Here is a 24,002-nt window from a genome sequence, read left to right as displayed (position 1 = left end):
CGCATACTTTTTATAATAGATTGCTTGGATCACGCCCTGTCTGAACGTCCTCGAACGAAACGAGATATTCGATAAACAGCCACGCAATAAACGAGATGTTCGATAAACGACCACGCAATAAACAAGCGCATTCTTCGGCGAGCCACAATGAAAGTTTGGAAAATAATTGATACTTTCAAATTCGACGGCTTAGAACGTTCAATTATATCGCGTACGCAATATAAAAACCGGCTTTTCGTGTACCGATAAACGATAAATACGAAGGTCGTTTCTTTCCTTTTTCTTCTTCTTTTAAAGATTTTCGTATTTCAAGATTATTCAGGTTTCTCTCCTCTTCCTCCTTCTCTTTCTCTTGTTTTTCTTCTCCTCTTCTTTAAAGGTATATTTTATATTGCTATATTTATTATATCCACGTGTGCATGTAACATATTATAATGTATGCAAAAACAAAATGTCAAATTGCGTTTTAATATTTTTCTCGTCAATAAAACGTCTCTGAATTATTATTTGACGTCATCTTGTTTGCTGAGGTCAGTCTAGTTTGGAAGTGCGTTGCACTCTTACGTATCAGAATTTCATTACAATGATATGTGAAGAATTGTCATACATGAACAATATTAAAATATCTAAAAATTCTACTAGATGTAAATACAATTATGTTGGACCAAAAATATCTCAATCTAAATAATTATATTGGACATTCAAGTCTGTTGCTAGAATGTCAAAACTTTTTTGCGGTATGACAATGTTACTCACTTAGTTATTCTGATGATACAACATAATTATTTTCAGATCTGGCTTTATTTTTATACACTTTAGGCAAAAGCATTTTCTCTATGTATCATTGATTTAGTAACAATAATAGTACGCAAATATATCCGCACTAATTTCGTATCCATTCTAATAGATGATTTTTTTATTACAGCAAAGTATCGTCGTTCTCTTTTCAAATAAATTTACACAGAAGTAACAACCTCAACAGTCCGTAATAAAATACTTTTTTCTTTCAGTTTGGTTTTGCCTCCGGATGCGGTCCACCTAGCGCTGCGCACATTTCAAATCGGGAGACAAAGAAAAGCTGTAACGCTAAGCATTCGTAGCACAAAAAAAAAAAAAGACTATAATTTCTCATAACACAATAATCACAAAACTTCACTCGAAATTTCTTATAACTGATACGGAATCATGGGAACTCGCAAGACCTCGAGAGTTCGTTATCCGCCCTTGCTCTTTCATCGTTTACGCTTCGAGTCAAGCAACGATACAAAGACGCCGTTATATCGCCAAATTGCATTTTTGCGTCTACTTCCAGTTTTTATCTCGTTTTTATCACTGAGTTGCAAGAAATGACCTTGACACAAGATACGAAGTTTATTTGCTTTTACTTCATTTTCTGATTCTCACTTTTCCAGGAATTAAATATTTATAGGCACAATAACGCGTAACTGTGCAAAAGTTTTTCTCGCATGTCAAACATCGGCTTAAACGTCAAAAGCTGCTGCAGAGATTACTTATTGCTAGTAGCAGAAATTTTAACGAAACTTGTCGAAAATCATTTGCATTGACATTATGGTTCATTATTATTTTTTTAAATTAATTTTTAATTAATGTTTCTTTTGTGATTTGATTTTATTCTAAAATCTACGTCATTCGGTATTATCAGTGTATAACAGACCAAATTTGCATAAAACTTGAGATAAGTAATAATCTAATCGTAAAATACTCGGAATCATTAAATTTTGCATTTAACATCTAAAGGAACTTCTACAGCAACATCTGTATATAAAATGTTACTTTCTTGCTAATTTGCTAATATTTGTTATTAATTTAATCAATAAAATAAAAAGATAAAATCTTTCATAAAAAATAATTTTACATGAAAAGTGATAATACTTCTTGCTATTAAATTCTGATTCTTGTAAATAGATCTTTATATAATATTCATCAAAAATATATTCTATTAAAAAATTAAGGAATTTGTGCATATAAAACATACAAACGCGTGTATATTTATATCATCATATACATATGCATCACAAACATGTAACATTTTATTATTCAACCAGTCTTCAATCGTTACTATGCACTTTTACGCTTTCTGCACATAAATTTGCGTTTTGAACAAAGAGAACGATAAAAAAACTTAGAAAGTATAAAAAACTAAAAACAGTAGCATTCCATAACAATTAATAATACTTTAATAATCTGTCAATATGAATTAAAAATGGAATTATAGCATTAGCTATTTCTACAAAATAGGTACAATATATCTTTCATAAGTGAACTCGTAAAAAGTATGTCGCAGGCTTATTAAAAAACATTAAATTATCCAAGTTAAAGTGTATCAACTGTTTACTGTTTGCAACGTTGTATAGCTATAAAATAAATTGAGGAATTGAAGGCGCAAGTATAAGTTGCTTTTTTCATATGCCACACTTGAATATTATGAAGACCCAAAAATTTAATGTTTATACACTCTTTTACTTCAATTTATTCCAATGGTTTTTCGCAATCAAATCTACACTTAAAAAAAAAAAAAAAAAGAGAGAGAGAGAGAACTCGTATTTTCATTCAATTCCTCAATTTATGAATCATATATCTGTTTCTAACCTTTGTACTTTTTCATTCTTATAATCATATATGACTGAACATACTTGAACAAGACTAGCAACTGTTGACTCATAAAATATTGTCTTAACTTGTTACTAGTATCAAGAATAGATTTATATAGATGTATATATAAAAAAAATATTTTAATAATAAACGGTCTTGAAATACTAAATTAAGTTTTAGAACAAATTATTTGAAAAATGTTTTTTTAACAATTAATAATAACGCAATGTTGTCATGGCCTCGCAATCCTGGGTATCTGAAAATAGTTCTCAAATTTTAGTGTACAATTAAATAAAGAAAGTATCTTTAAAATATGAAATTTTAATATAAAATATGATGTATTAAAATATCTTGTTAAGACGGTTTAGAACATAAATATCTTATGTATTATATACTTATAACCAGTTTCAAATACATTTTTTAGATTGTAGTGTAATAAATTTAGAAATAAATTGTGTTATTTACATCCGTTAATTTACTAAATAATATTTACAATTTTTTACACATTTAAAATTACATTTTTTACACATATATTTGTTTTTAACCATTAACATACAAATTGCATACGTACCACTGCATTAACAATATCTTCGTGAGGGCCTCTGCTCTTAGGCGGTAACTTTGGTAACAGTGCGTCAACATTTATATCAATTTCCGGATCTTTCTTCTTTATCTGCTGCACAGTTTCCTGACAAACTTTGATTACGGACTCCGCATTCATACGACGATCATCACTCCATAATGGACAGCTATGTAAAAACAAAACAATGTAAGAGAGAATATTTGACTCAATCGTATAATATTAAATTGCATATTATCTAAACTTACAGATTTGAACGCTCCGCCCCTTGTCCTTGAAAATGCGTATAATCGGTTACTGGTTTGTCACAAATGTAGCACATTTGGGCGCCGCAAATACATGTCATTTTATTACAGCCTTCTTCCTTGAAAAATATTCGACTACAACGGTAGCATTTCCGTACCAAAGCTTGGGTCATCTTCTCTTCCAAGTACAAACGTGCGGACTCAGATTTCTTTTCGTTGCATTTCAGTGGTATGTGATTCAGTTCCTTGCAAAATCTAATATCAAAACAATTTATTATATTGTGTAACTACATGCGTTTATCATTGAATATTTTTTTCCGAAGATAATTGCTAAACTATCAGTGCTTCAAAATGTAATATGTAATATTACATGAAAATCTGAACGTTTCTTTGCATAAATTTATATTAAATAAAAAAAATTTTTTTTTGTGAAATAAGATATTTTGTTCTAAAACTTACAATTTTTGTTAGTATTTTAAAAAATTTAATCATAGAATTTCATGACAATAAAATTCAAAGACAAAGACATCAACTTTGTAATAATAATCAAAATTACACTTACCTGCAAGATTCTTTCATACATTCTGGATTGAGGCATTTGAAAATTTTATCTTCAGGCGGTGGTATAGACGCAAAATGACAAAATGGACAGGATACTAAACCTTCGACTCCAGCAGCTATTACCTCAGCCTCTTGCCTTTTGCAAAGTAAAATACTAAATTTAGTTGGCGGTAGCACTCGCTGAAGTACAGACATAGGGAATTCACAGCCACAATGTAACAAGCAATCGACGCGCGTTTTGCCATCTCCTAATATCACATCTGTACTCCGTATAATACACGAATTGCAAAATACATGACCATCCTCGCACGTGGAACATTTTGATGGCATACATTCGTCGTCATAACAACACTGACATTCAAACAGTTCATTTTTTGCCTGAAAGAAATTAACAAAAAATAATGATTTATCTAAAAAGCAATTTCGGTTTCTATTTTAAAGCATTTCGTACCTTAAGCTCATTAAATTCTCGCTCTTCTTTTGCTTTTATTTCATCCAAATATTTTCTAATTTCTGTTTTGTGTAATACAAAGGCACACTCTTGAAGAAATGGTATATCTTCCGTTAAAATCATTTTATTACCATAGCGTTTAGTTTTCATATCAGGATTTAACACTTCCAGAGCTTTCGCAGTTAAAGTTAAGTTGTGATTATACTGAACATATGCCTTCATCAAAGTGTTTACCTGTAAAATATATAATTATATTAAACACATCATTATCGTTATATATTTAATGTCGATTAAATTAAATAGTTACCCTCAATTTACTGAAATAATATTTGAGGAAATCGACTGCATGCGGATTAAATTGGGATTTCCTCTTTTCATCTTCGAAGTGAGAAAATGGATCCGGAAAAATTTCCAAAAAATTTTCCACTTTAAAATCCGTGGTGTACTGTTTTTGCTGTTCTGTAATTTTCTTTTTAGCCAGATATTGCTCTCTCGTTGGAAAATCTGGATTTTCCAATTTTGATTGAACAAATTTATCAAATAATTCAGGATTATTATATATTTGTTCAACAATTGTTCTCAGATATACGGGATCTGCTTCAGGAAATATCATCAATAAATCTGCATATTTTTCATTCATATCATAAGCTGGATTCATATCATAAGCCGGTTCTTTCTTCGTTGGCTCAATTTTCTTTAAATTCTGTTGATCACAGTTAAGCAACATCTCAACTAAAGCTTCAAATAAAGCAGCGTCGCTTTGATTTTGTTCATCTTTAACATATAGATGGCACAATCTTTTAATGTAATAAGTTTTGACGCTCGGAAACATAGGTATTAGTTTAATATAGATACTAGCAGCTCTCTCACTTAATATTATTTCTTTCTGGTCACCATCTTTTACTATAAGTTTCGGCTTCTCTTTGCTCGTATTTATGTTTACGTTTTTATCGGTATCTTTTGTTGTATCTTGTTTCGATTGTATGTTATTTGCAACGGTTTCCACATTGGTTACTAATGGAAATTGTTTGTGCTGAAAATAAAATAATTGATTACTATCTATGTATACATGTTAATAATAAAACTGAGCTATATATTTGTTCACTTGAACTACAATCGTAAGAATCACAAAGTTATTATTGTTTATTACAAAATTCACAAGACTCTATAAATGTGAATTCGTGAAAGAAATTTACAAAAGCAAAAATAAATTGGAAATTCAAACCTGTGCAGCCTTACGAGCCTGAGAACGAGTTATCATTATGATACGATATGAATTATCATTATGATATATAATACGTGATTTTACAACTTTTCGAATGTAGAATTCAAACTGTGTAAGAGTATTGATCGAGACTAATGTATGTGCACGTAGAAAACACTTTCACGAAAATTCGGTTAAAATTTTAAGCACGACCTATTCACGATAAATACAATACATAAAGCTGTCGACAAGAATGCACGAAGAGAACTGCAGAAAAAAAAGGGGAATGTCCCGTTTGACCATGTTGCAATTGACCATTCACAGTGTCTGGTGCCTAGAATCTTTCCACTGTGCAAACACTGTGAGTGACTGGTCAATCGCAAAGTGATCAAAAGATTCCTACCCGCTGCAGAAAAGACGTGATACAAGATGGTACATATTATCCTCGCAAAAACCTTCGAGTATTTCAGCGGTTTATTCGAAAATGTAATACTAGATGTCCTTGGATGTCGATTCTGTATCACATAAGTTAAGTGAAAATTACAAAAGTGAGCAAATTCACTAGCTTTTGACCAATGAAATTACAAATATTCTAGTAAATTTACTCACTTTTGTAATTTTCACCAAGGTGAATAATATAGAATTGACCCTCTGCAGCTAAAGTAATCCAAAAAAAAAAAACTCCCAATATTCTCTTGTTTCTTGAAAATTGAGTGAAAATTAAACGCATGCACTATTCGGCCGGTGTTCTTAAATAAATTTAATTAATCTACGAAATATAGATATTTTTAACATATTTTTAACTCTATTTTTTTCTTTTAACCTCAGGTGTATCCATATCGTTTTATTTAACATTTTAAATGTAGGAACTGCGAGGGAGTACTAATCAAGACTAAAGCTGAATGCACAACGAAAAGCACAAGCAATAAGAACAAGGAATAACAACGGGCAATAGATTTTAACCAATCAAAAGCCGCGGAAAATATATTCGAATTAATCAGAAGTTGCAAAATCTATTGCCTGTTATTATTCACTGTGCTTTTCATTAGTTTTGCATTTAGCTTAATATATGCATACATAGAAAAACTTTCACAAAATCGGTTGAAATTGAAAACGTAATTCAATGATAAATACAATATGGTAGTACAGTCATCGATAAGAGTATATAAAGATTATGGAAGAGACATCCTAATACAAGAATGTAAATATTATCTTCTCTAGCATCTTCAGTTGAACAGCAAGATAAGTGTTCCAATAACAAGACATGTAACGATAAGATTGTCTATTTAAACGATATCTTAATATGACTGAAAAGTGCATAAACATATTTTAAAATAGCTATACCGGTCGAAAGCAGATCTTGGGGTTCAACAATAATTTCCTAAGTCAATTGACAAACATTTACGAGATCTCTCGTCTCTACGCGCCTCTATTTGCTGAATTTAAAATGCAACTTTTAAGTAGAATCCAAAAATGTAATTTCACAAAATTAAATTGCTAATCAATTTAATAATTTTGATGCTTACAAGCAACTTTATGCTTTCCCCTCCCCCTCCCCCCTCCCCTTGTCCTGAAAACTGTAGAGAAATTGTAAAAAATGTGTAAGATTATCAAATTTTTGTATGGATTTATGATATAAAATGATCTAATTGTATAATTAACTGAAATATGCAATATAAAATGTTTATTTTATTTTTATTAAATTATTAACATATAAAATTTTATAAAAAAATTTTTATTGTTCTGAAAATAATAAAAACATGTAAATGGGACATCCAACAATCAAAGATACTTGTCTTTAATATTCCAAATGCTTGTCCTTATAGCTGTAAATTTTTTGTTTCTAATGTTGTAATTGTTTACAAAATAAATACAAAAAAATATCTTGATAAATACATGTTTCTCAAAAAATTTCAAGATCATCACAATATAAACTTTAACATAGTTGTGACAAATTCATTTTTAGCATTAATTTTTTGTAATATTTAAAATAACCTACCTTACAAATATAAAGTATATTTAAAAATTATATAATTAAATTTTAAATACTTTAATAATCATTTAAAATATTACAATTAAAATAATAAGTTTCCATATAAGTGTCCGAGTATATTGTCATTGGGACATTTATCTTATGTCCGAAACAATAGATGCAGCCTACTATAACTGCAGCTAAAGTAATCCAAAAGATCCCTCAATATCTCTTGAAAATCAAATGAAAGTGAAAGGCAGATATAATTTGATTAACCTATACAAAATACAAATATTTTTACCTGTGTCGCATCTCCTCCATCACAAACCTGAGAGATACTCATTTTGCCTTCCTCCTGCTTAATTATATAATTTGATTTGCTGCAGCTCGCTTTCTGATGATCCGAAGTGCTCGGACTGGAACTCGCTTTCTGATGATTCGAGGTGCTCGGACTGGAACTCGCTTTTTGATAATTCGAGGTGCTCGGACTGGCATCCGTTGAAGATGATTGATCGCGATTTACATTTTTTACCGTATAGACATTAATTAATTTAGCGTCTTCGGTAGAAATATCATTCGATAAATCTGATAATTTTTGTGAAATAGCCTGTCCAAGAGCTTGCCAATCCGCTCTCGAGAGTTCCGAGCTCGACTGAGGCTTGTCGCAAATGTTAGATGCTTCTTTGTCATTTAATGGCGTGCTTGGTAACCTTGCTGCAGCCGAATTTGCACGTGATAGATCGGGCGCGCTGGGTCGACTCGGTCGTTCCAGTCGATCTAGTACCACGACCTGGCCACTCTGCTTCATTCGAGGTTCCTCTTCCGGAATATTCGGCATGTTAGGCATATTGGACATATTAGGCATATTATGCATAGATATGTTGGACATATTAGGAGATAAAGTAGCTATAGGCAGAGCAGACATTGCGGGTATGCCGGGTATACCTCTAGGTGCAGTTATTCTAGGAGGTATTCCTATTGGATCTTTTCCAACTTCTCTTGTCACTACTCGTAGTTTTGGTGGTGCTAAGATAGGAGCTGCTGGTCTGTAAAATAACTTTCCAACTTTCCCCCCCAAGGATGACGCAAAACCCTGGGATGCGACAGTTAATTTTGCCGGTTGCAACAATCTCGAGGGTATTAATCTCGGAGCTCTGTTATCAGGAACAGATTCATGCTTTCTTTCAACTTCCGAGTTGTTGACTGATGGCAATTCCTTGGCCCTTGAATCCACTTCAAATGGTACATTCCTTAGAATCTGCATTTCCATAATGTCGCCGATTTCTTGTCGTATATGAGCTTGTTGTAAATGATGAAGTTCATCGGACGTACGATCAAATTTTATTTTTTTTATTGGTATCGCGCTCTGTTGATTAACGTCGTTATTCGAAACTGTTGCTGATACATTCCTTTCCGTTCCATCAACTTCACCTGACACAAATAATTTATTTTCTGGTTTTTTGCTATTGGCAACTATTACCTCGGTTTTCACATTTGTCTGTTCCTTCTCTTCTAAGGGTGCATTAGCGCCTGCCTGATCTTTATGTACAAAAGTATTAACATTTTTTTTATGCTCTACGACATTAATCTCATTTGAACCTTTGCGCTTGTGTGAAATTTGAGGCAATGGTCTGTCTACTGGCAACAAGTCCCACAATGTAAGCTCAATACGATTTCTCGCAAACTGATTGTTACACAATGTTTTATAGATCAAACGTTGATTGAATCTAGGCAAAAGAGCATGTATCAATTTCGCATCTTTCAATAATTCATCCCATATGGAGGAACCGTAGAAACCTTCCAGTTTTGGAGATGAATTGTCAGAATCACGACTACATCCTGGTTTAGGCGACGGTCTCTTCTCTAAGACATTCTTCATATATAAGAAATTATTGTTATTTTCTTCAGCGACTGTTGCTTCGGATCCATCTTGGATCTTATTATTTACAACTGTAGCTTTTTTATCACCACTAATGGCTGCAGCTAGATTCGGCAATAATTTGTTATTGGTTGAATGTGAAGAGCACGATGGAGTAGGATCGTTAGCTACAACCTCAACAGTATCGATAATTGAAATGTCATTGAAATCAGAATCACAATAATAATAATCCCTGTCGTCATCAGAATCTGATGGAACATCAATTATCTCGGCGCTTTTGGAATCCATAGCAGAATCCGGTGTTTCAGGCTCTTTAAAAACCTTATCGTCGCTCTGACACATCTCCGTGCCTTGAACTTCCTTGATGAATGATTCTGGGTTGTCCAAGGAATTTTGAGTATTATCGCTCCATTCATCCATAATCTCATCCGGAATCGCATCCAGAATTGCATCCATATCACAATCTATATCCGTTACAGAATTGGAACTGGCACCCTCCGTCTCATTTATCGCACTTTCAAGGGTACCCTGTATTCTCATCAAATGGTTGTGTATCTCTTGGAAAAGAGACTTGGCCAAAACATCTTTGTGCATAAATCTCACCATCCACGATTTGCTGTAAAATTGATGGACAAAAATTATGAAATTGGAGCAATATTTTCAGATTAAGGTTAGGTTCCAAAACGTTCTTTCCGAGGAAAATTTTACTCGAAATATATAGTACATATAACGTATACTATATCAAGTCAAATTTTCCTCGTAGAGGTTGTTTTGGAAAGTAGCCTAGAGATCTTATAGAGAATAAACATGCAATACATGGTAATACGGATGAAAAAGTAGCGTGAGAAGCATACTTTTCGTAAACACGTGGGAAATAAAGCTTTCAACGAGATACAAAGTTTATGTAGAAAAATGCAAAAAAACGTGACGTGCAGAACGTTACCTAACGGTTTGTTGACGTGCGCATTGACGTTTATGTTAATGCCTGCGACAGAATTTGTTTAGAAATTTATTTCGATTACAAGCCAAGTTCAGGGTGTACGACGAACGGAACAACGCTAACGGCTGACCATGCTTTTGGCCTTCCTGACGCTTCTTTCTCAACAAGACAATAAACACCTATTATGGTACAGGCAGATACAGGGATTATTCATGTTTCCGATCTTTTGTCAGCAAATCAGGGAGTGAAAAAATTATTCCGGGAGGCATGTGATGAACAAAGCATTCCGATTGGCTGCGCCATGTTGAAATTATTTTTTTGAATGAAACGCGGCAAGATATCCGCCAGAGGTCTGTTCCTTTTAGCTTAATTTCATACACAGTTTATCTTTCCTCTTTATTCCTACAACGGAAAAAAATCGTGTAAGAAATTCAATTAAAAAGTACAGATTTAAATTAAGGTCTGTATTCATAGGTCAGTATTCATAATTCGTTCTTATATTTAAGATCATCTTAAGTATCATCTTAAGACGCCAGTAACCAATCAAAAAGCCGTATCAGTATCTTAAGACATTACTTAAGATAATCTTAAAATAAGAATCGACTATGAATACCGGCCATAGTCGATTTTTTGTATCAATATATTGTCTTAAGTAATGTCTTAAGATGCTAATACAGCTTTCTGACTGATTGATATCATTTTAAGATGATCCTTAAGACGGTTTTAAATATAAGAATTGGCTATAAATACCGGTCTAAAACTGCACTCTGCGAAACTCTAGGAGCCACATCATCAATTGGTTAATTTATTATAATATAAAATTTTCTAATTGGTGGATCCAATGGAAAAATTCCAAGCACCGATTACTGTAAATGACTGTGATCACCGAAAAGAATATTTATGTTAAATATTTATGAATATTACTATTTATTTTTTTATATATTATATAAATATTTTATATATATAAAGAAATTGTAAAATTTTTATTCAAGATGTTATTAAAATATAGAGTACATATTTTATATAACATTTGTAGTAAGTAAAAAAATTAGTAATTGTAATAAAATATCTTACAAATATTTTTATATGATATTTATAATAAATCTTTATAATCTATTCAATCTAAAATCACAAAAACGTTTATGAAATATTTTAGTAAATATTCAATATTTCAAATATTTTATTAAATTATTCAAATAATTATTATAAATATTTTATAAATATTGTGTGCTGATACAAAAAAATAAAATAAAATGATGTTTGTGTCAACTTTTGTATCATTAAATAGAGTGTACACGTAATTTCCATAAAATAAAAAAATTGTTTCCTCTTGTAAAATATTAAATATTAAAATTTAATTATAATTAAGAGCTAATCTCACACTCTCCAATAAGCTTGATTGGTCGATTAAATTTAACATGACTAAAACTTGAAATTAATCGTATTGTTTTCCAAATTGTGATTAGTCATTACTTTTATTTAATGCAGACACGTTAAATTTATTCTTTTTAGCTAAATGTCTTGCACGATTCATCTCTTTTCTTTTTCTCTCCAATATAAAAAAAAGAAAAAAGAAAAACTATGCAAAAGCTATTTCTACAGCTAAAAGGAACAGATCTGTAGCTTTGTTTCGTCTGATCTTCGCATTGGTGCAGCCAGGTGCAGCCATCTCCTCCTTAGTACTGCGCATGCGCATTAGAAATTCATGATATCGAAAAAAAGTGATGTTTCGTAACTGCGGCTTGATGTTATACTTTACGAAGGATGCTTTCTATTAATACTGCACGTCGACACAAGCATTATTCTATTCTTCTTTGATATTCACTGAGTAACCAAAATAAAACGACTCTTGTATAATTAAATGGAAAACAACCGAAATTGCGCTGGGGGAAGGGAAGTGACGCGCACGCGGATTGGTGGACGAACAACGGCGTAGCGCAGGAAGGGGTGATGGGAATAGCGATTCTCCCCGAGACCCGAGATAGGCTCTGCGCAAGTGAGGGGATAGCAACGAACCTATAAGAGTTTAAACGGAATTTCCCCATCAGTGTTTGAGGAGTGTCGCAGACATGCAGGAGGGAACGCGGACCTGAGTTCCGACTGCGGAGTGACTGTTATTTGTGCGGTTGGACTGAAGAAAGAGGAATTGGGTCAGCAGAAAACGAGGAAAAAGATCACGGAGCACGGCGTGTTCGACGACCGAGGTAGCGAGAGAGCGGCAACTGCGGCAAGAGCGAAGGAAGTCGCGAGAGCATACGGACGAGGAAGACACGTAACGGTGCGCGTTCGTTTCACGGACGGACCTCGCCCACGACGAGAGGGATCGATTTCCCCTCTCTCGAGAGTTTCGGCGTGGAGGCGTGCGGGAAACGCGACGGCGAGGCCAACCCAGGTCAGGGCGAACCGATTATCAATCTGGTAGCCCCCGTGTGGATTGAGGCAAACAAACACAACGACCCGTCCGCCATTTTGGATAGGAGTCGTTATTGTCGCGTCCGAGCGAGCGAGACGCCGCGCCGCTTTTCCGTATCGGCGGAGTAGAAGGCAGGAGGAAGGATACGAGCTAAGGGTGGCTAACGGTCACCGGATGTGGTCGAATTTGCGGGGAACGCGCACTGGGAGGACCGCGAGAGAAGAGGAGCTTGAGGCGAGGTAGCATCGCGCTAACAGGTCCCTGGAATACCCCACCGCACTTATCCCACCGCGTCGTCACCGTCGCCGTCCCCACCATCGCTCTGCCCTGGATACCGTGATTATTGCGCAGTTGGAAAAATTGTTCAACGGGGACGCGGGACGTCGTTCACGAGAGGCGATCCGCCAATATTTACCGGTAAGCGAGCTTTTTCTTCTCTTCTTTTGAATTTTCCCCCTTCGAGATCGTCCGAGAACGTGCGTCTGTCTCTGTTTCCCCCCTACGAAAAAGCGCGTCTTCCGTATCTAACAGGACGCCGAGGGGATAACAAAGGAACCAGAACGGGAAGTCGGTTAGAAAAGATGAAAAGAGCAAGGAATATTGCTTGTGAAATCTCATAAATGCGCAAATACATTTTTCTTGCTTTACTTTGGACGCTATCCGACGCTATTGAGGTTTGAAAATTTCGAAAAAAGTTGGTGCATATCCTTTGTTCTGTTGTAAGAATGTCAAAAACTTTCAACCGTCCTTTTTTAATTATTATTATTATTAAAGTAATGGCCCTCACATCTTTGATGCGACGAGCGATGAATCCAATGACGAGGTTTCTGTATTTTCGTATAATTCGTCAAATTGGAAAACGCAGAACTTTCAATGGATGTCGTTCGTCGCGTTCAGTGTGCAAGAGCCATAAAGCCTCGCGTCAGTGATGCTAGAAATCAGCTCGAGCTCTCGTACAGAAGAGAGACTTGACCAGTCGAGTTAATCGGTTGATTGAATTATTCAAATAAAAGAAAGACACTGTTCTCAATTACTGAGAAAGGAAAATAAAGTTGCGTTACGTACATTATTTTTTTTTTTTTTAGAAGATTGGGAACTTAAGAAAAATCTAGAAGAGAAATCTAGAAGAGAAATCTAGAAAAGTCTGAATAGCTTTTTTCTTCTTAGACTTTGGTCTTTATATTTCTAATTATAATATAATTCTATTTTCTGTTATTTTTTTTGTAATCGTGGACACAATGCTTAACATTTTATAAAATAATAAAATTATACAGAATTAAACATTATATATAAACACATCAAAATTTCAAAAAAGAATCTAGATGGCTTCTGTCCTAGACTTTTATGTATTTATACCTCCAACTTAATGCAATTTTTTTTTTTTTTTTTGTAGTGTTAAGCACTGTGTCCACGATTGTAAAATAACAGAAAACAGAATTGCACTAAACAAGAAGTATAAATACACCAAAGTCTTGGAAGAAAGAACCATCCATTCTTCTACATGTCTCTTCCCTTTTCTTAACCTTTCTTTTCAAAAATAATGTACACAACGTCGCTTTATTTCTTTTCTCAATGGGCTGAGATCTAAATGGTATTTTTTTTCTATTATCTGACACACAAAGAATTGTCTTTGAGGAAAGATACTTATGGTGAAAGTGTATGCTAGTAAATGAACTCTTATTGAATGTCTAGTTATTGTGTGAAGCAAATTTATATTATAGTTAAAAGTTTTAAATTTTGTGAATGCATGCTTTTAAACTTCACTACAATTCTATTGTTATGCAATGTGATAAATTAGGGTTGCATTAATCACTGAACAAATAAAAACAATATAACTACATTTTCAAGTAAAAGATGATATTTCAAGCTTTGTATGAAAATTAGAATTCAAAAACATCAATTAATTTATAATTTATTGTTTTATGGGCTTATTTCAATGTTTTTTTTTTAACAATCATTTACTGGAGATTCAATATAAAGATGGAATTTTAGCATAAATTTTATCTTACGTTTGAGAGAAGGCATTCAGGTATAAAGCCAAAGTACAGGCTCTTCCATGACGCATAAGAGAACAGGTCAGAGTCCTTCACTTTTTTTTCTTTCCAGCATAGAAATGAAGGACTCTGATTGGTTCATTTTCTAAAACGTTATGCAAAAATCTGTGTTCCCGTCTTTATTTCCTCTCGCGACAAGATGAACAAAAGCTCATAGACTATCGAGAAATTTCGTATCTCTAGTTTGTTATGTAAATACGTATATCGCATATATAAGTTCAAATAGTTCTTTTGCACTATAATTGCTGCTGTGGAACTCGTTGCAATATAAGAATAAACGAAGTCGTAATATAACAAAAATATTTTTTTTATGCGATGCAGTATAAAATAATTGAATCGGTACGTTAGAAAGATTTTATTTTTTAATTATAATTTTTATTCATATCGATTTAATTTTTGGATTTTTTTTTAAATCTATGAGATATTGTAAATATAAATATACATGCGTGGCATTATGTTTAAATTGCAATGCTTATATGATTGTTATACAAGACGTATTTTAAAATCGAGTGATAATCTTATAATAATAATCTGTTTAAAGATTTTTTTATGAGGGTATCGAAGCGTTAATTTCAAGCGGAGTTTATTTCAAGAGAATTTTTTTGTTTTGTTTTTTAGGAATTCTAGTATATCTATTCTTTTATTCTTTTTCTCTTTATCGAGGCGACGGATACGGTTTTAGCTCGCGAGCGAAGTTTTGTTTTCTACTATAGATGCAAATTAATTTCAGAAATACGTTGATAGAAAAAGGGAGATAAATGTTGGGAATATTCAAATTCGAAGTCCTGTACTTTACATTGCAGGCCGACAAATTGGCTGACGAGGAGATATTGCAAACTGAAAGAGAAAAAAACAGACAAACATCCGAGCCATGACGAACTCCGCGCCCAAGTTAGACAACGCCAAGGTGGATCGGCAGGCCTCGCCGAAGGTCGGGTATCAGCCCCAGCACAACTTCTATCAGAATCGTTCCAACAGTAAATCATCGCCGTTTCTGTACAAAAACGGCCGCCACGCGGTCAGAAACGCTAAAGACGGACGGCAGAGCTGCAGCCCGTACAGCTCGTCGTCCAAGAGCGCAAGGAACTCGCCGCAACAGCAGCAGCAGCAGCAGCAGCAGCAGCAGCAATCACCACAACTGCAGCAATCGCCACAACAGCAGCAATCACCGCAACAGCAGCAGCAACGTTGCGAGCAGCGCAGTCCGAGCAGCAGCCCGACCAACAACTTCTACGCGGGCGCCAAGTTCTCGGAAACGCCGTCGCCCGCGAGCGTGCCTAAGCCGCCAAGTCGTTGGACGAGCAGCAGACTGATGAGCAGCTGCCGCCAGTCAGACAAAGCATGCGAGTACACGAGGCAACTGCGCATAGTGCTGAACGTCCAGGCCTGATGCCCGAAGACCAATGCATACACCAGCGACGCGCGAGGGGAGAGATGGCGACCGTCAGCAGCTCCTAGAGAATCAGGTATGATAGGGAGTCATCGTCGGTAAAAAAAAAATCATCGGCCAAGAAGATTACGAGAGTGAGAAGAGACGATGATACGGACGACGATGATGTGAATGAATGTGAAGATTATTATTATGACGATGGCGATGATGGTGATACCGTGTGCGGTCCACATACACACGGGTTTTCGATTTTATCGCGCGAGTGGATAACCCGTAATCCGTTCTTTACGCTATAAGATATACATCCAGCATACAAACTTTAAACCTTAACACAGAAAGACTATGCACCGCGGGGGATTTACGACGCGGTGCATCGGTGCATCGGTGCGTCCCGATGCCGCGATCGATGTGTGCACGCGAGAGATACATTATATATGTATATATATGCGTTCTGGAACTCCCATCACGCGCCATCATTGTGACAAAATGTAAGTAATACTGTATTTTAGATTATCGTATACCGCTAAACTTACAAAAGGAACACAAGGAGAGCCCCACGTACATATACATATATTATCTAATAACATCCGAACACACACAGAAAGAGAGAAAAGTACAGAGTACATTCTCAGTCTGACGAGACGACAAGCGCGGACGAGCGAAGCTGCGCTTCGCGATTTTTGTCAAACGATGGACTTCAATATCGTCGCGTTGAAGGAAAAAAAAAGAGGGACGAAAAAAGAAATTGAGCATCCGACGATTTTTCGCGGCCGCTCTTTCCAAAGCGACTTTCGGAGGCTAGCGCCGAGACAGCCGGGGTTTGAGTAACGCACGTTTTTATTATCCCCTCGTGCTCTCTAACCGTTGACATCAGAGATGAACGGCGACGCCGTACGGAGATGCTGGACAAACCGTTTGTTTAATAGCCACCCGACTAATCGTCAGTATGCTTCTTTATTAACAGTTTCTTTCGCGAGCTCTTTATCACTCTGGTGGTAGTTTGGATTGTGAAGAGACATGGACAGGAGATTTGTTTCACGCAACTCTTTTTTTTATTTCTGTTTACCTTTTTTTGTTGGAGATATTTTTATTTTCTTACTATTCTGCTACTCTCTGCTATTCATTAATTCTTTACGTGAGATAAGTATAAGAGATGTAAGTTTTGAGTTTTGTAGTGCGTGTTACACGAGTGGGTTAATTGAACGTGACCGACATGAGGGGAAGGAAGGAAGGAGATCGGGAGAAGAAAATCTGAATGAGAGGCGAGGATCGAATGAATGCTTTTGTTCGTGTGGATGCTTCGCGGATACGTTGTGATACTTTCATAACGTTTGCGGGAAACTCACATTTCGATCACACTTCTCATGCTCTCGGTTTTCGGCGGATATTTCAACAAAATCATTAAATGAATTGCATGTGACGTAAATTTAAGATTCATTTTTACGATATAGCAGGAAAAAGTAGAGACAGGTGGAGATTTGGCGGGTTTGTCCATTGCAAACGGAATGATCAAACGTCTTTCTCATTTATAAATACATCATAAATATCTCCCTCTCATTTCTAATCTCGATTCATAACAGTTGCAAGCATTGCTCATTGATTGTCGCGACGATTGTTATTGTACATTTGAAAAGTTCAATTATTAACGTACTCTGATGCTTTACTTAGACGCGAATATCAAGGAGAAAATTTTTAAGAGGGAAGAGAATATTAGCGTCGCGCAATTGGTCTGATTATCCTGATTAGCTAACGCGAGACTAGCGATTGTCTGTCCCTTCTTAGAACGCAGTCGTAACAGAGAGAAAGACAGGATAAGGACATTTGAAAGGGCAATACGCGGTTGCGTCCCTAATGGGGAGACCAACAAGTAGATTTAAAAGCAGGAATAATAGTTAACGGTAATGGATGTTAACTCGACCCGTCCTTAAAGAGTTGTCCTTCGTGCGAGTTTCTGGGTCTTTTTTTTATGCTGACAGGTATAGGAAGATGGGCGTTCGAAACTTTTTCGTTGTGTTACAATGCTTTACGGGCGCAATTGTCATATCAAACTCGCACTTCTATCTATATACTGGACACATAAATGGAATTACTCTATAGTATAATAACGATAATAATATTTAAGGGTAAATATATAAATAACAATGGTAGTAGTAAGCTAAGGCCTTAACAATATAATAGCGTGGAGAATACGATCGATTTGACGTTGCACAATCAAATCGATAGTGTGGTTTAGATTTTCAAAAAATTTGTGTGTTATCTTTGTGTTTTTTTTCTTTTTTTTTCTTCTAAGACAAAATTATTTCAAGCCATAGACTGAACAAAATTCTTTGACTTAGTGTTTTAATTAATGTTTAGTTTCTTTGTTTTTTTTTCTTTTTAAGTTTCTTGATACCTTGCAAATGATCCATTGCAATATCTATGTCCATTTTTCTCTTTTTACGTCAATTGCTTTCTTCGGTAGGTGATTAATCTTAGGTGAGAACAAGTTTTGCGAGTGTGATTGTGGGACGCGCGAATGAGTTAGAAAAGAACGCAAAATCGATAGAGAGTCTGATATCAAAACGCGCAATTTCGATTTTTTCGATTGCTCGCTCGGTATTTATAGTTTTGTAAGGTGAAATTCTCGAATCTATTGCAACATGCAACAGCCAATCTCGGCTGATTTGATCTACCACGTTTGAAAATTATCGAAGGAAAATTATTCTAATGGAGACAGTGTGGGTGTTTATCGTTAACTCAACGTGCGCGAGACATTTCTTTTTTTCCATCTATCGGCGTCGTGCGCGGCCAGGCTTAAAGAGAGAGAAAGAGGAAATCGATAATCCCGGGATAAATACGCGCGAAGGAGAGAGTTTGGTAACTCGTTTTCCGTTCGCCCTCGCAGTTCAACTTACGTGCGTAAGGATTACGAATGATTATCACAGCCCAGCGATTTTTGTTTGTTTTTTTTTATACGCTCGATGTTATACGCATTTTCACGTTTGAAACTTAATTTGCTCGCCGTTCGCGGTGATAACGAATGCGTATACGTGTCCTGACACGAGAATCGGTAAAGTATAACGGAACGATTGCGCCAGAGTCTCATTTTACGTGACGGTACAAGGAGCTGAAACGAATTAAATTGCAGAGTAGAGTGCAAATTGTTTTGCATCGTATATATTGCCTTTTCTTTTTTTTTTCTTTTTTTTATTTTTTTTTTTTATTTTTTGATCATTCTTCCGCGGGCTGGGCAACAACATACGGAACGATACCGACTAATATCTTGGGGGTCCAAGACATTATTCCAGTATTGCTCCACGTGTTGTTGACAAACTTGTGTTTGTATCTTGAGACCGCCTTTTGAGTAACGTGTGTCGTATTTGAACGTGGATCTTTAATAGAGGCGGTTTCAAAGAGACTGGTGTGTACTACGTTGCACCATCTCGCTCTGAATTGAATAAAAATTTGACGAGCCAATTTTTATCGAAGCTCTCTCAGCTAGGAACTTATTAATACGTAAGTTTTCAATCAGATTGGATCGATTCTAATACGTATTCACTTGCTTGCATAGAGCCTCCGGATTTGATTTGATTTGCGACAGACAAATCAGCTCCTTGTTACACAGAACCGTCAATATCGCATTTTATTTATAAATGCTTCTCGAATATTTTACATTGCTTTTCAATGAAGCATTCGTATTGCAATATTATTTTAAGCGCCATATATCGATGAATTCGTGCCCCCCTCCCTTTTTTTTAAGCATTTATTTTTTTTTATACGCTGATCGTTATTTTTCATAGGCGCATCTTCATTGCCGCTTTCCATACACGCGAATGGTAGCAGTTTTAACGGAGCCGGCGAGTCGGTTTAGCCCGATCGTTTCTGTGAACGACTTCGAAATGACGCAGCGACGTCTCGAGGCATCGCGAACCGTTCAATCGCAAGAGAGTCTTCGAAGCCAGTCACGATAGCTAGGTCCGAAAGCTTTCTGTCTCGACGGTGCACGGGTTCAGAGTCGGATAAATCCTGTCTCAGAACCTCGCGGTAGATCCCTGGGGCGAGAAGGAAACGAATTAAACACTGCCGTCCGGTGAGAGGGGGGAAGAGGGAGATGTGGAGCAAATTGAAAAACGTCGGGCGCATCAGTTGTCGCGAAGACGCGCGCGCCGATCAGCCACGCGATCCCGGAATTACGATGTTGTAAATATCAGCTGCGTGAACGAAACCTGTAGCTTCGATCGTAAAGGGGGAGGGAAAGGCAGTGTCCTTCTATCCCACGTTCGCGAATCGAACAGGGCACAAACGCAGGACTCGTCTCGTCCTTGCTCCCCCAGAGATTCCAGGAGCGCGTCGCTGGCGTGAACACGAACATTTCTTGTGTGAGAGAGAGAGAGAGTCATGTGTAAAAATCGCGATTTTTTTCGGAGGACGGTGATGGGCGCCAGGCTCGAAATTTTCCTCGTCGATCTTTTTTACGGCGCGAACGTACATACAACCGACAGAAAAAAAAATTTTTCGGAAGACCGGAACGAAAAAAATAAACGAGCGGGAGAGGGAGGGAGGGGGGATAAGACCATGAACGACGGAGAAGCAATCGTTTAACGAAAAGATGAGTCTATGCGAGAAATTAGCTGTGATGATGATAGTTAACTTTTAATTGATAATATTAATCGACATAAAGTACATATATCTATATACACATATATGTATGCCCACACGCGCGTGTACGCGCGCATGTATTATATATATTATATATAAGATTTTAAAAAAATCATAGAGAAAAACAACAAAGTAGTTTAGGTTAACGATAAGTACGAAGGTAACGACTTTATTAGTTGGGTAAAGAAATTGTCGCGATGTAGGTAGGTAGTGAAGAGGGTGGGAGAGGGGGAGAAACGCGTTTTCGCATCTTCTCTCTTTCTCTCGCTCTCCCACGAGAGAAAATGGGCAGGCGGAAGATACAGCATCCGTATTCTTCACGCTTTAATATTAAACGTAAATTTTTGATGGCGATGCAAATCAGTATAGGGACGCGCTCGGAGATTCAAGGATGAATGGTAGGCGCGAGAGGAAATGTTGACAAAAGAAAATTGTTGACTCGACTCAATTTTTCCATTTGATTAAATTTCTTCAAGTAGTCTTAGGTATTTGAGTTTATGGCTTTAAAATTCAAGGATTTATGTATTTAAGTTCACGGCTTTAAAATAAGTAAACGGACACGTATGCCATGTAATATCCGAACGCTCGCGCAAAAATCAAGATTTAATTGTAATCTTGAATATTTAAAGATTACAATTTTAATATCGTAACGAAAATATTTGAGATTAATATAATAATAAGAAATTGTGTGCAAGCGTCCGGATGTAGATACGTGTCCGGTCGATCTAGGGATTTCTACCTTACGATCCGTCGTATAGTGAAGTAAATACGTACATACACACATACAAATATAGCTGATAATAATCGTAACGTGCCGACGCGCGATTGGGTCGTCCCGAAAGGACGCGAATCGATTTCTGATCGATCTCGTGATCTCCGAAAAGAGCCCCCGGGGGGTTCGGGCGAAGCCGTAATTTTCTTTCGTACATGGAAAGATCGACGGAGACACGGGACGACCCGTTTATCGATCAACAATCAATTGTGATATTGTGACGTACAAAATCGCGATAGGCTCGGGCTTAATTAAGGGGAAGACGAGACCTTCCGACGATATCGCGAGGGCAAGCGATTTAGGTCGTTCTCATGACCGAGTTTGGCGCTACGCCTTTAGGCGACGCGAAGAAAATCGACGGGGTCCGGGTGATGTTTCGTCGACGGATCTTTGATAAGTGACTACGAGACATTTCTCTGACGATTGAAGTTCACCACGTTGTTATCACGAACCTTATGAGCAAAATCAGAGGCGCAAAGTCGAAGAGAGATCTACGCTTGGTCGCTTCGCAATTTTCCGATGAGCTCGCAATATTTTTTTCGTGGCAATACACGACGGTGAACTAAATAAGAAATCTTACGAGGATCAGATTCGGATTTCAAACGATTCGATGTATTTTATTTTAGCTAGTCATTTTTTTCTCAATATTTTATTTCGACAAAGAAATTATTGTCAATAACGGACTTATGAACTTTCCGAGAGTGGTGAATTTTCCATTCTGCTTCACGATGAATCCAAATCGCAGCACAATTTGTCGTTCAAGCATCACACGTAATAAGAAATAAATAGCTGTGCTTGTATGTGAGTATGCGTGTATGTGTGTGTGTATGCGTGCGCGTGCGTGTGTGTGCGTGCGTGCGTGCGTGCGTGCGTGCGTGCGTGTGCGTGCGTGCGTACGTGCGTGTGCGTGCGTGCGTGCGTGCGTGCGCGTGCGTGCGTGCGTGCGTGCGTGCGTGCGTGCGTGCGTGCGTGCGTGCGTGCGTGCGTGTGTGTGTGTGTGTGTGTGTGTGTGTGTGTGTACTGGTATAATATTTCGTTTATGCTTTCTACAAAGAATTACAGGTGGAAAAGATGATAGTAACGATAGGAAACGCTGTTGAAATTTCACGATGCTTAACAGACTTTCTGCAAAACTCTTTTTGTACAAGTACTTCTCACTACAAAAGGTCGCTATGCGGTTTTAAGATAAAGAGAGTCGCTTTGGAAACTTTTGCGGAGTAGTAGTACCCGTCGATACGAAGCTGATCGTTTTAATTTTAAATTAGGCCACTTCGTGGACCTCCCAAGAAGAACTTGTTTGGGATGAACGGGCTGTAAGCTCTCGATGACTGCGAATGGATTTAGGACGCATATTTATAGCTTTTTAGCAAATGATAACGTTTTTCACAAAGGAAAGAGTAAAACGTTTTTTTTTACGCATCTTTTATCTGTATTTAACGAAGATGGTGTAAAACACTTTTTAAGAAAAGAAAAATAACTTTTCACATACAAGGACGCACAGTTAGTACCGTGTAATTTTTTTTTCCAATTCATTTCGTGGTGTCAGCGGAAGAATTTTTTTTAATTACAAAAAGAATAAACAGATCGTTTGTCACAATGATATCGATTGATATCTATTCTCGTTTATCATCGAAAGCTTTCTGCACTCAGAAACCAAGGATCGACGGTAACTTGAAAAAAGAAAGAAAAACTTCGCGAATCTCCACCGTCGAAAGGAGCGATGCGGACTAGCTTCGAGCGAAGAGATATTGAAGCTCGTCGTGAACGAAACCAGCGTGTTCCGTGAAAGAGTTGCCGCCGCGGGGTCTCGCGCTCACCATTCTCGTGGATCTTCCGTCTCTCGTTCAACCAGAGGAGGGAGATCGTAATCGAGTAGCGATCCGCGAGAGACCGGGCGGTCAACTCTTCCGTCACTGTACAAGACTCGCGTACACGCTCACGTCTTATCATACCGAGCACAGGGACACAAACACACAAACCACACGAAGAACACTGTGTCGATTAATTAAATAAGCCTTAAATTTAGGATTAAGTTGAGAGATTCGACAGGAAAGCGAAACGAAGGAGAAGAGGAAAGATAAAGAGAGAGAGGGAAAAGAGAGCGAGAGAAAGAATTGTTTATACATACCGAAGCGCTAATGGTTCAGCGTTACGAACGAGCCTGCGAAAAACGGCGCGAAATTCCCGTTTTTCCTTCACTCCGCGATTTTTACTCGATCGATTGTCAATTCACCTCCTTGGCGATGACACAGCAGATTTTGGCACAGCACTTTATACATACGCTCCTCCG

At 36.7% G+C, this 24,002-nt stretch overlaps 2 protein-coding genes across 2 annotated transcripts; one reads left to right on the top strand and one right to left on the bottom strand.

Annotated features, from left to right (window-relative positions):
* Positions 1-782: 782 nt before the first annotated feature.
* LOC105200262 lies at positions 783-10,380 on the bottom strand. The gene is made up of 8 exons (XM_026136744.2): positions 10,360-10,380; positions 7,928-10,121; positions 4,758-5,483; positions 4,451-4,684; positions 4,001-4,377; positions 3,442-3,693; positions 3,185-3,362; positions 783-2,869 (listed from the first exon to the last, which is right to left on the bottom strand). The coding sequence occupies exons 2-8, from the start codon at positions 10,109-10,111 to the stop codon at positions 2,846-2,848; spliced, it is 3,975 nt and encodes a 1,324-aa protein (XP_025992529.2). The 5' UTR covers positions 10,112-10,121; positions 10,360-10,380; the 3' UTR covers positions 783-2,845.
* A 2,113-nt stretch (positions 10,381-12,493) lies between these two features.
* Positions 12,494-20,792, top strand: LOC105200263 (histone-lysine N-methyltransferase, H3 lysine-79 specific). The gene is made up of 2 exons (XM_026136725.2): positions 12,494-13,275; positions 15,716-20,792. The coding sequence occupies exon 2, from the start codon at positions 15,784-15,786 to the stop codon at positions 16,300-16,302; it is 519 nt and encodes a 172-aa protein (XP_025992510.2). The 5' UTR covers positions 12,494-13,275; positions 15,716-15,783; the 3' UTR covers positions 16,303-20,792.
* The last annotated feature ends 3,210 nt before the right edge of the window (positions 20,793-24,002 follow it).

The sequence above is a fragment of the Solenopsis invicta genome, chromosome 11 (assembly GCF_016802725.1).
Source record: "Solenopsis invicta isolate M01_SB chromosome 11, UNIL_Sinv_3.0, whole genome shotgun sequence".
Classification (NCBI taxonomy): Eukaryota; Metazoa; Arthropoda; class Insecta; order Hymenoptera; family Formicidae; genus Solenopsis; species Solenopsis invicta.
The sequence above is the reverse complement of the archived record's forward strand: the minus strand, read 5'-3'. Positions and strand labels throughout refer to the sequence as shown.

Excerpts from the sequence above, each read along its gene's own strand:
- LOC105200262 (XM_026136744.2), bottom strand. The coding sequence starts at position 10,111 with ATGGTGAGATTTATGCACAAAGATGTTTTGGCCAAGTCTCTTTTCCAA. Across the intron at positions 4,378-4,450 it reads GAGAATTTAATGAGCTTAAG|GCAAAAAATGAACTGTTTGA; the intron begins GTACGAAATGCT and ends AATTTCTTTCAG. Across the intron at positions 3,694-4,000 it reads TGTATGAAAGAATCTTGCAG|ATTTTGCAAGGAACTGAATC; the intron begins GTAAGTGTAATT and ends TTTTGATATTAG.
- LOC105200263 (XM_026136725.2), top strand. The coding sequence starts at position 15,784 with ATGACGAACTCCGCGCCCAAGTTAGACAACGCCAAGGTGGATCGGCAG.